The sequence below is a fragment of the Schistocerca nitens genome, chromosome 6 (genome assembly GCF_023898315.1).
Source record: "Schistocerca nitens isolate TAMUIC-IGC-003100 chromosome 6, iqSchNite1.1, whole genome shotgun sequence".
Taxonomy (NCBI): domain Eukaryota; kingdom Metazoa; phylum Arthropoda; class Insecta; order Orthoptera; family Acrididae; genus Schistocerca; species Schistocerca nitens.
This window is the reverse complement of record NC_064619.1, coordinates 18,150,526-18,162,933: the sequence shown is the minus strand read 5'-3', so window position 1 is coordinate 18,162,933 and position 12,408 is coordinate 18,150,526. Positions and strand designations below refer to the sequence as shown.

Genomic DNA, 12,408 nt, shown 5'->3' with positions numbered 1-12,408 from the left:
TGCAAACACTTCACCACTTGCTTAATAATGTTTTACTGGACCCTCCACGACATACCCACATCCACCACAGCCGAAGCGGCGTGCGTGACAGCTATTAAGTCATTTGTATTCATGGGTGGAGTACTATAAACTTATTCCTTTAAGTGTCCCCACAAATAAAAATCTAGTGGATTAAGTAATGGGGAACATGGTGACCAGAACATTGGACCTCCTTGACCAATCCATTTCCCTGGAAACACTTCATTTAAATAGTTACGCACAATCATTGCAAAGTGTGATAGTGCACCATCATGCTGAAACAGCAGCTGTTGCCAAACATCAAGTGAAACGTTTTCTAATGCACCAGGAAAAGTATTGCAAAGAAACGTACGATACAGGGGCACATTCAACTTGTCTGGCATTAGGTAAGGGCTCAAAAGCACTCCTCCAGTGATTCCAGCCGACACATTTATGCCGTGGCGTATTTCTGCATTGTGTTATTAACTATGTGTAGAGTGTGGTTGTGGCATCATCTATGGATTTGCTGGTTCTAAAGCTGAAATGGCGTTGGCTTATGCCTCTGAGAGCTCTGTGGGTTTGCAAACACTTACACGGCAGCTTCCCCTGAATCTTTGCTAGGGCGTTTATGAGGCGTATAGGTCTGTTTAGGCACTAGGTGTACTGTATCGGAAGGTTTTCCATACTGTAGATACCCTGTCCAGCCGTAAGGCATAATTCAGTAACGTTATTAGAAATGGGGTGATGTGCAGTGCCAGTTTTTTCAGTGTTTCTGAGTGGGTACCATCTGGTCCAGGTGCTTTTTTTGTTTTTGAGCTCTGAAACTGCTAGTGCAACCACTTCTTGCACAAAAGGACAGGTGACAGTGTTGTATGGTGTGGGCAGGTCTTCTCTTAGCGTTGTGTGGTATTGTGTGTCTGTATCAATGGTGTCGTCAGGGAGCAGTTTAACAGTAGAAACTCTACTGTATTCTTACAGTCCCCTCATAATCATGCCGTTAGCCTACTTTAGCATTCCCAGAACTACTGCAGTTTTTGTCTTATCTGGCAGTATTTTGTATGGCTCATCCCTTATATTTTGCTCTGTTTGTGTTGTAACAATTTATTTCCAGTATTGTGTACATGTGTTATATAGGGTCTGTCTGCATAAGTCTTGTGTATGTCTAAATGCCTCAAGCCTTATGCTTCCATCTCTCTAATTTTCGTTTGTGTTTGGCATCTTGTTCGAATCTCATCCATTGTTTTGATGAGTATTTTATGTTCTTTGCCATCAGTGTTAATGTGTTTTGTGCAGGTTGTACTACCTGTGTTATGTTTGTGTGCTCTGTAACTGATTCCTCCATTGATCTTTTCTAGACCGCATTGCTGTAAATTTCTTCCGGTCTCCTTTATGGAACAATAAGTGTCTGATGAGTGCTTCAGTGTATATTAGTGTGTATGTTACAACATTGCAGCCACTACTGGTTATATTGTCATGTATGCTTCAATTTGTTACATATCCCACTGCTGCATTATTTGCTAGTGCACAGTTGATACTACTGAGCTGGGTGATTATGCTTCCTCTGCTGTATGTTCTGTCCGAGTTCCAGGGGTTGAATCTTGAATTCATTTATCATTTGCCACTGTTTTTCCCCTGTCTTACATTGCTAGGTCTCTGAAGTCATTTGCAAAAGGTTGTAATTGATGGCTGTAGTGGGCATAAGTGGATGCAGTCAACCATGTAACATTCCCATTGGTTATCTCTACAGTTGATTGCATAACTGTGACATCTTAATTATGGACTTTAAAGGTTTGACAATCATCTCCTCTTATTTTGTTGCAGACTTGGCCACTGTATTTCCAGGATACGCACATTCGCAAGCCTCAGTCGATGTGCACTCAGTGTGCTTGTGTCCTTGGTTGCCACATTTGGCACATGTAACATTCGCCTTCCTGCATCTTTTAGTCTTCGTGTTTTGGATGCACTGCATAAGTTGAAAAAGACAAAACAGTGACTCTTTGCGCCACACTCCATGCCTCCTGTTAACTACCATCTAGTCTGCATTGTATGGCCCACAGAAGACATGCAGCCTTATGTGCCACTCTGAGCAATACACTTTTGCAAGATAGCTGCTCCCAAATGTCCATTGCATGCAGTTCCCTTCACAGTGTTCACCGAAGCTGGTTGGTATGAAATTGCATTCACTGACAGTAGAAATTCTTGTTTGATTTGAAACTGACTGTCATCGATGTGGTGTGACATTTGTCTCCGCCCCCTGTCGGATAGGATCTTTTTACAGTCGCTGCTCTAACACTGAGTTACATGGCCGCAAGTGACACTATTCCTTGTAGATGCTATGCACCATCTGCACTGATACATAAGTAAATAGGACAACTACATTCACCGTGTGGTCACGGGCACTTCCAAACATGACAGCTCGTATCTGCCATTCTGTTATGTGTCCACGTCAATCCAGCTTACTGCAGCAGTTCCCTACAGCCAACTTGTGCATACACACTACTTCAATACCATGATTTAGTCAGTGGTGGAAGGCCACATGACTGGTCAGCTGCATACACATATACATGAATATTCTGCAAGCCACTGTAAAATGGATGGTATACCATTATTTCCTGTTCCTTTCATGTACTGAACAAGTGAAAAATGACTGTTTGCCACTGTGCATGCCCTAATCTCTACTGTATTATTCTCATTATCTCTACGATGGTGACAACATAATAGTCACACAGTCTTCTTCAAATACAGTCTCTCTAAATTTACACAACAGGGATTTGTGAGAATTCAGGGATTTGTGAGAATTATGTCATCATTCTTAGAATGGATTCCTGTGTAAAATCCATGAGCATTTTTCATTACACCTTGATATGGTCTATATTGATCTATTACCATACAAGCAACATGTCTCTGAATTCGTTTGCCTATTTGACAAGGACTTCAATCATTGAATAATACCCCAAAACTGATCACACGGGCATCTTGTATGTGACTTCCTTTATGGGTTCACTATGTTTTTCCAGAATCTTTCCAACAAATCTAAATCTTCCATTTACCGATTATGCACGATTCTACACATGCAACTTCATATTGCTTCTTAGTATTACCCCTTTATATCTATGCAATTCTTCATGCTCAAGATGTTCACATTAATCTTGTAAACATATACTATAAGGGTTTTTCTCTTTTTAAAGGTATTATCTTACATTTATCCACATTTAAATCCACTACCATTCATTACACCAAACAGAAATTTTGTCCCAGTCTTACTATAGTTTTTTTCTGATCGTCCAATGATTATATGAGGGTAATCCCAAAAGTAAGGTCTCCTATTTTTTTTATACGTACAGAACTCTGTTTGTGTGGCTCAAAAATGGTTCAAATGGCTCTGAGCACTATGGGACTTAACATCTGAGGTCATCAGACTGGTCAGCTGCATACACATATACATGAATATTCTGCAAGCCACTGTAAAATGGATGGTATACCATTATTTCCTGTTCCTTTCATGTACTGAACAAGTGAAAAATGACTGTTTGCCACTGTGCATGCCCTAATCTCTACTGTATTATTCTCATTATCTCTACGATGGTGACAACATAATAGTCACACAGTCTTCTTCAAATACAGTCTCTCTAAATTTACACAACAGGGATTTGTGAGAATTCAGGGATTTGTGAGAATTATGTCATCATTCTTAGAATGGATTCCTGTGTAAAATCCATGAGCATTTTTCATTACACCTTGATATGGTCTATATTGATCTATTACCATACAAGCAACATGTCTCTGAATTCGTTTGCCTATTTGACAAGGACTTCAATCATTGAATAATACCCCAAAACTGATCACACGGGCATCTTGTATGTGACTTCCTTTATGGGTTCACTATGTTTTTCCAGAATCTTTCCAACAAATCTAAATCTTCCATTTACCGATTATGCACGATTCTACACATGCAACTTCATATTGCTTCTTAGTATTACCCCTTTATATCTATGCAATTCTTCATGCTCAAGATGTTCACATTAATCTTGTAAACATATACTATAAGGGTTTTTCTCTTTTTAAAGGTATTATCTTACATTTATCCACATTTAAATCCACTACCATTCATTACACCAAACAGAAATTTTGTCCCAGTCTTACTATAGTTTTTTTCTGATCGTCCAATGATTATATGAGGGTAATCCCAAAAGTAAGGTCTCCTATTTTTTTTATACGTACAGAACTCTGTTTGTGTGGCTCAAAAATGGTTCAAATGGCTCTGAGCACTATGGGACTTAACATCTGAGGTCATCAGACTGGTCAGCTGCATACACATATACATGAATATTCTGCAAGCCACTGTAAAATGGATGGTATACCATTATTTCCTGTTCCTTTCATGTACTGAACAAGTGAAAAATGACTGTTTGCCACTGTGCATGCCCTAATCTCTACTGTATTATTCTCATTATCTCTACGATGGTGACAACATAATAGTCACACAGTCTTCTTCAAATACAGTCTCTCTAAATTTACACAACAGGGATTTGTGAGAATTCAGGGATTTGTGAGAATTATGTCATCATTCTTAGAATGGATTCCTGTGTAAAATCCATGAGCATTTTTCATTACACCTTGATATGGTCTATATTGATCTATTACCATACAAGCAACATGTCTCTGAATTCGTTTGCCTATTTGACAAGGACTTCAATCATTGAATAATACCCCAAAACTGATCACACGGGCATCTTGTATGTGACTTCCTTTATGGGTTCACTATGTTTTTCCAGAATCTTTCCAACAAATCTAAATCTTCCATTTACCGATTATGCACGATTCTACACATGCAACTTCATATTGCTTCTTAGTATTACCCCTTTATATCTATGCAATTCTTCATGCTCAAGATGTTCACATTAATCTTGTAAACATATACTATAAGGGTTTTTCTCTTTTTAAAGGTATTATCTTACATTTATCCACATTTAAATCCACTACCATTCATTACACCAAACAGAAATTTTGTCCCAGTCTTACTATAGTTTTTTTCTGATCGTCCAATGATTATATGAGGGTAATCCCAAAAGTAAGGTCTCCTATTTTTTTTATACGTACAGAACTCTGTTTGTGTGGCTCAAAAATGGTTCAAATGGCTCTGAGCACTATGGGACTTAACATCTGAGGTCATCAGACTGGTCAGCTGCATACACATATACATGAATATTCTGCAAGCCACTGTAAAATGGATGGTATACCATTATTTCCTGTTCCTTTCATGTACTGAACAAGTGAAAAATGACTGTTTGCCACTGTGCATGCCCTAATCTCTACTGTATTATTCTCATTATCTCTACGATGGTGACAACATAATAGTCACACAGTCTTCTTCAAATACAGTCTCTCTAAATTTACACAACAGGGATTTGTGAGAATTCAGGGATTTGTGAGAATTATGTCATCATTCTTAGAATGGATTCCTGTGTAAAATCCATGAGCATTTTTCATTACACCTTGATATGGTCTATATTGATCTATTACCATACAAGCAACATGTCTCTGAATTCGTTTGCCTATTTGACAAGGACTTCAATCATTGAATAATACCCCAAAACTGATCACACGGGCATCTTGTATGTGACTTCCTTTATGGGTTCACTATGTTTTTCCAGAATCTTTCCAACAAATCTAAATCTTCCATTTACCGATTATGCACGATTCTACACATGCAACTTCATATTGCTTCTTAGTATTACCCCTTTATATCTATGCAATTCTTCATGCTCAAGATGTTCACATTAATCTTGTAAACATATACTATAAGGGTTTTTCTCTTTTTAAAGGTATTATCTTACATTTATCCACATTTAAATCCACTACCATTCATTACACCAAACAGAAATTTTGTCCCAGTCTTACTATAGTTTTTTTCTGATCGTCCAATGATTATATGAGGGTAATCCCAAAAGTAAGGTCTCCTATTTTTTTTATACGTACAGAACTCTGTTTGTGTGGCTCAAAAATGGTTCAAATGGCTCTGAGCACTATGGGACTTAACATCTGAGGTCATCAGACTGGTCAGCTGCATACACATATACATGAATATTCTGCAAGCCACTGTAAAATGGATGGTATACCATTATTTCCTGTTCCTTTCATGTACTGAACAAGTGAAAAATGACTGTTTGCCACTGTGCATGCCCTAATCTCTACTGTATTATTCTCATTATCTCTACGATGGTGACAACATAATAGTCACACAGTCTTCTTCAAATACAGTCTCTCTAAATTTACACAACAGGGATTTGTGAGAATTCAGGGATTTGTGAGAATTATGTCATCATTCTTAGAATGGATTCCTGTGTAAAATCCATGAGCATTTTTCATTACACCTTGATATGGTCTATATTGATCTATTACCATACAAGCAACATGTCTCTGAATTCGTTTGCCTATTTGACAAGGACTTCAATCATTGAATAATACCCCAAAACTGATCACACGGGCATCTTGTATGTGACTTCCTTTATGGGTTCACTATGTTTTTCCAGAATCTTTCCAACAAATCTAAATCTTCCATTTACCGATTATGCACGATTCTACACATGCAACTTCATATTGCTTCTTAGTATTACCCCTTTATATCTATGCAATTCTTCATGCTCAAGATGTTCACATTAATCTTGTAAACATATACTATAAGGGTTTTTCTCTTTTTAAAGGTATTATCTTACATTTATCCACATTTAAATCCACTACCATTCATTACACCAAACAGAAATTTTGTCCCAGTCTTACTATAGTTTTTTTCTGATCGTCCAATGATTATATGAGGGTAATCCCAAAAGTAAGGTCTCCTATTTTTTTTATACGTACAGAACTCTGTTTGTGTGGCTCAAAAATGGTTCAAATGGCTCTGAGCACTATGGGACTTAACATCTGAGGTCATCAGACTGGTCAGCTGCATACACATATACATGAATATTCTGCAAGCCACTGTAAAATGGATGGTATACCATTATTTCCTGTTCCTTTCATGTACTGAACAAGTGAAAAATGACTGTTTGCCACTGTGCATGCCCTAATCTCTACTGTATTATTCTCATTATCTCTACGATGGTGACAACATAATAGTCACACAGTCTTCTTCAAATACAGTCTCTCTAAATTTACACAACAGGGATTTGTGAGAATTCAGGGATTTGTGAGAATTATGTCATCATTCTTAGAATGGATTCCTGTGTAAAATCCATGAGCATTTTTCATTACACCTTGATATGGTCTATATTGATCTATTACCATACAAGCAACATGTCTCTGAATTCGTTTGCCTATTTGACAAGGACTTCAATCATTGAATAATACCCCAAAACTGATCACACGGGCATCTTGTATGTGACTTCCTTTATGGGTTCACTATGTTTTTCCAGAATCTTTCCAACAAATCTAAATCTTCCATTTACCGATTATGCACGATTCTACACATGCAACTTCATATTGCTTCTTAGTATTACCCCTTTATATCTATGCAATTCTTCATGCTCAAGATGTTCACATTAATCTTGTAAACATATACTATAAGGGTTTTTCTCTTTTTAAAGGTATTATCTTACATTTATCCACATTTAAATCCACTACCATTCATTACACCAAACAGAAATTTTGTCCCAGTCTTACTATAGTTTTTTTCTGATCGTCCAATGATTATATGAGGGTAATCCCAAAAGTAAGGTCTCCTATTTTTTTTATACGTACAGAACTCTGTTTGTGTGGCTCAAAAATGGTTCAAATGGCTCTGAGCACTATGGGACTTAACATCTGAGGTCATCAGTCCCCTAGAACTTAGAACTACTTAAACCTAACTAACCTAAGGACATCACACACATCCATGCCCGAGGCAGGATTTGAACCAGCGGTCGCGCGGTACCAGACTGAAGTGCCTAGAACCGTTCAGCCACAGCTGCCAGCTCTGTTTGTGTTGCAGTTGGTCACACTGTTATGAAGAGTGCTTCACACGCTACGTGTAAACATGTACACGCCTAGCTGACTCGCTCAGTCTTGGCTTGGCAGCCGTTGAGAATGTTGGATGTTACCGCCAAGTGCGATTGTGTGCAGTTATTCCGTTTTTGAACGCAAAAGGCACTGTGCCAATTGAAATCCATCAGCAATTGAGAGAAGCGTATGGTGAGTCATGCACGGATGTCAAAAACATTCCTAAGTGGTGTAGAGAGTTTGCAGGTGGTAGGAGCGGGATACCGTCAATTTCTGAGGAGATAGTGTCGAAGGTTGAGCAAAGCATGCGTGAAGATCGGAGGATCACCCTGGATGATCTCTGCATGTTGGTTCCTGAGGTTTCCCAAAGCACCGCTCACAGAATTTTAACGGAAACATTGAAGTATCAGAAGGTGTGTGCAAGATGGGTGCCACACATGCTGACTGAGGACCACATGCGGCAATAAGTTGATGCTTCTCGCGCATTTCTTCACCGCCTTGCAGCCGAACAGGACAACTTTCTGGACTCAGTTGTCACAGGTGACAAAACCTGGGCATACCACTTTACACCTGAGACCAAGCAACAGTCACAGCAGTGGTGGCATCCTTCTTCGCCAAATCCATGGAAATTCAGACAAACGCAGTCTGCTGGTAAAGTCATGGCAACTGTTTCTTGCGATCAGAAAGGGGTATTGTTGGTCGACTTTATGCCCACTGGGACCAAAATTAACGCTGACAGGTACTGTGAGACTCTGAAAACACTCAAACGGGCAATTAAGAACTGGACAAGAGGAATGTTGAGCAAGGGTGTACACATTTCCATGACAACGCTCGCCCACACATTGCTCGGCACTCCGTTGCTCTCCTGGAACAGTTTCAGTGGAACATAATCACCCAGCCACCCTATAGTCATGACTTGGCGGCCAGTGACTATCACCTGTTCCATAAGTTAAAAGAACGTTTGGCGGGAAAGCAATTCAGCTCTGACGACAAGGTGAACAGCATGGCAGCGAGCTGGTATGACATGGGCATACAAAATCTGCCACAGCGTTTACAAAAATGCATCGACTGAAATGGCAGTTGTGTTGAAAAATAGCTAAATGTTCAAGCTGTAAACTGATGTAAACCATTGTAGAAATAAACATGTCTATGTACTTATAAAAAAATAGGAGACTTTTCTTTTGGCATTACCCTCGTATTTGCTTGTAGATAGCAGCAGCGTCAGCGAATAATCTCACGGTGCTGCTGATCCTGTCTGATAAATTGTTTTCATACTCTGAAAACACTAGATGTCCTATTACACGATTTTGGAGCACCACAAGTTATTTTCATTTCTGTGGGACATTCATTGCCTGGTATCACATATTGGGTTCTATTAGTCAAACAGTCCACAGTCAGTCATGAATTATAAAGCTACTCTGTATAATCATGTTTTGATTAGCAATTGATGATGCAGTGCAGCTTTAAATGTATTTTGTAAATCCTGGCTGGCAGAATTTACCTGTTCACGCACATATATTGTTTCGAAGATGTCACAAACGAATAAAGCAAGCAGTTTTTCACATGAATTGTTTCGATGAGTCCACGAATTCAACCGTATACAATGCTTCAAAGGGCCCAGCGTGTGACAAACATAATGTTTAACTGTGCTGCCTCTGTTCCACATTGAAAGCACCTTGCCTTTTGTGCAGGGAAGGGGCTGGACCGCGTGTTACTGGAGCGTAACCTCGAGCGGCTGCTTTCGGAGCACGGTGGCGGATCCTCGGGGCCTGGCAGCATGACAGCGGGTCCAATGGATGCACAGCCCGCTGGCTGCAACCCCGATCTGGAGAGGCTGCTGCACGCGCGCGACCGTAGCCGCGAGCCACTGCACTTGGCCGAACTCAGCCTCAGCCTGGACGCGTGGAAGCCACCACCGCCCCCAGCACCGCCTCCTCCACCCCTGCCCACACCTGCACCGCAGCAGAGCTCACCCGTGCCGACCACCCCACTCCCCGAGGCTACGCCTGACATTCTGCCACGTAGGCCCACACCACCCCCGCCTCACCATCACCACTTCCCATTACCCCAGCAGCAGCAGCAGCAATCACCACTGCCACAGCAACCGGCTTCACCCTCACGGCGGCAGGGCAAGGCAAGCAAGGGTCAGCTGAGCGTGCGCTTCCAGGGTGACAGGCACGACGATATCGATCGCGACATTGACGATGCAGAAGAGGGCGCTGCTGCAGTTTCCGGCGTGTCGGCGTCGGCAACGCTGTCGTCGTCCCCGAGCCGGCACCGGACGACGTTCCCACGCAGCAGGAGCTACTCGGGCAGGTCGCGCTACCGTGACCGGGACCGCGACTACAGCTACGGCTACGAAGACTCGCGGAGGGCGCGCGGGCCGCGTAAGACTAACTCTGAGAGCCACGTGCCCAGTGGCAGCGCTGCGCGCTTCCCACTTCCGCCGTCGTCGTCAGCAGACCGTGACGATGCAGACAGTTACTGCTCCACCTGCTCCTCCAGCTCCAGCAGTGACGAATACGCCTACGAGCTGCCGCCGAGGCGCGCCTACGGTGGAGTCCGTATCTCGTACGTGCCCAACGATGCACTGGCGTGCGCCCGCCGTCAGCAGCAAGCTGCGTCTGCAGCCCCCAAGTCACCTACAAAGAAGAGTGGTGCCGCTGATGACAAGGACAAGAACTGCACCATCTCCTGATCCCGGTGTCCTCCACCGCCTGTGGAATCCCAGCGGCGCTGATCGTACCTGGCAGCGAGTACAGTTCCTGGTTCTGTGGCTGCTCCTCTGACACTGTACGGATGGTGGCTCTTCTATTAGAGAACTGTGAAGACTGCGTGAAATGTTTTGAAGTGTGACATGTACTCGCAGACAGAATAAGAACTATGCAAACTATAATAGCTCCTCTTTCTTATGGTCCAATAATTCTACAGTTTGCCCTCATTGTTTTACTCTCACCCACATGATCTCCAAGCAAGGAAGTAATTCAAATTCAGTGATAAGACAGCTAGAAATATGATTTGTGATGCTGATATTTACTATAAATCTAATTTTCCTAGAATGAACCTCTCACTTGGCTTTGGGTGAACCACTGAAGTGAAGCTTAATGAGAAAAAAATTTGTGTCACACTGCTAATTGAGCCTCGAAAAAAAATAGGCTGTGATGTGATCCATGAGACATGACATTCAGATGATAAAAAAAAGTAGAAGGAAAAAATAGTCACAATAAACAAGCTAAAATGTACACTCAGAAGCCATTACTTACTGCAAAGTTTTAACTGAGACTGGAATTAATTGTGGCAAAGTTGATGTCAACACTTGATGAAATATGCAGTTTTATTGTCATAAAGGTTTGAGATTACAGTACATTTTCATAAGCTTCAGCCATCTAGTTTTGTATGGCAAATAAAATATTCTTCCTGTGACTCCCCTGTCTCATTATGTCATAGTGACCTGGCTGTCATCCATACTGTAGAAGGAGCTGGAGTGATAGTTAAGAGCACCACATTTAAATAAAAATACAGTGACAAAAAATTGGTAGAGATGAAGCTTTCTGACAGTTTAAAAATGCATACCAGACTAGATTGGACTCTTTGTGAAACAAAAGAGCAGATGGGTTGGGGGTGGGGTGGGGGGTGTTTCCAGGCCTCTTTTGTTGTTTGAATCTTTGACTGAACAATGAGGTTTTTGTGGCAGTAAAGTCTATAAGAATATTATTTGTGAAAGGTATAAGTCCAGATTCAAGTTCTAGTCTATTATACCTTTTAATAGTTCAGAACATTTCAATACCACTTATACACTGAAGCACAATGAAAGATTTAGTCTCGATTAGAAATCTACGTGAGGTCGATCAGCACCATCTACAGGTAGTACCCCAAAAAATGTTCAGGTGTTTATCCACAATCTGTCTTTTCACATAAGATACCCACAGATTTTCTCCAGAAAATAACCACAGTGCACTATTTGCAGTTGACAACATAATCTATTCAAATTACATTTTTCCCATTGGTTATTTTTCCTGATATTCTTATCACACTTCTGCTTGCTGAGGACATGTTCGTTGCTTCTACATGTATGTTAATATACAAGATTTTATGTTGGTAATTTTACGTTAGAGAGGGCTTGTCCTTATGTCCTCTGTTTCTTTTTCATGCAACTCAACTCAAAGACATTACAATTTTCTTTAAGCTATGGCTGTTATCTCGTATCTTCCTTTATAGGCAACAAACAGCTGTTTTAGGATTGGAATGTTGTAGATATTTGTTAACCCAGATACATTTTGCTTTAATTTAAAATGCATCATAACAGACGTGTGGCTGCCAGTGGCCACAGCAGGCAGTTCTGCTGCACCATCCGAGACCTTATGGCAATCAGTGTTAAGGCAATTATAAATTATTAGAGAAACTTTTATTTATGGATCATTATTTGTGTATCTCTTG

At 40.9% G+C, this 12,408-nt stretch overlaps 1 protein-coding gene across 1 annotated transcript in view; it reads left to right on the top strand.

Moving 5' to 3' along the window:
* Window positions 1-11,570, top strand: part of LOC126262704 (protein prickle-like) — a 68,022-nt gene extending 56,452 nt beyond the window's left edge. The window contains exon 6 of the mRNA XM_049959483.1: window positions 9,663-11,570. Within this exon, the coding sequence (XP_049815440.1) occupies window positions 9,663-10,669 (1,007 nt within the window). The 3' untranslated portion in view covers window positions 10,670-11,570. The remainder of the gene's footprint in view (window positions 1-9,662) is intronic.
* The last annotated feature ends 838 nt before the right edge of the window (window positions 11,571-12,408 follow it).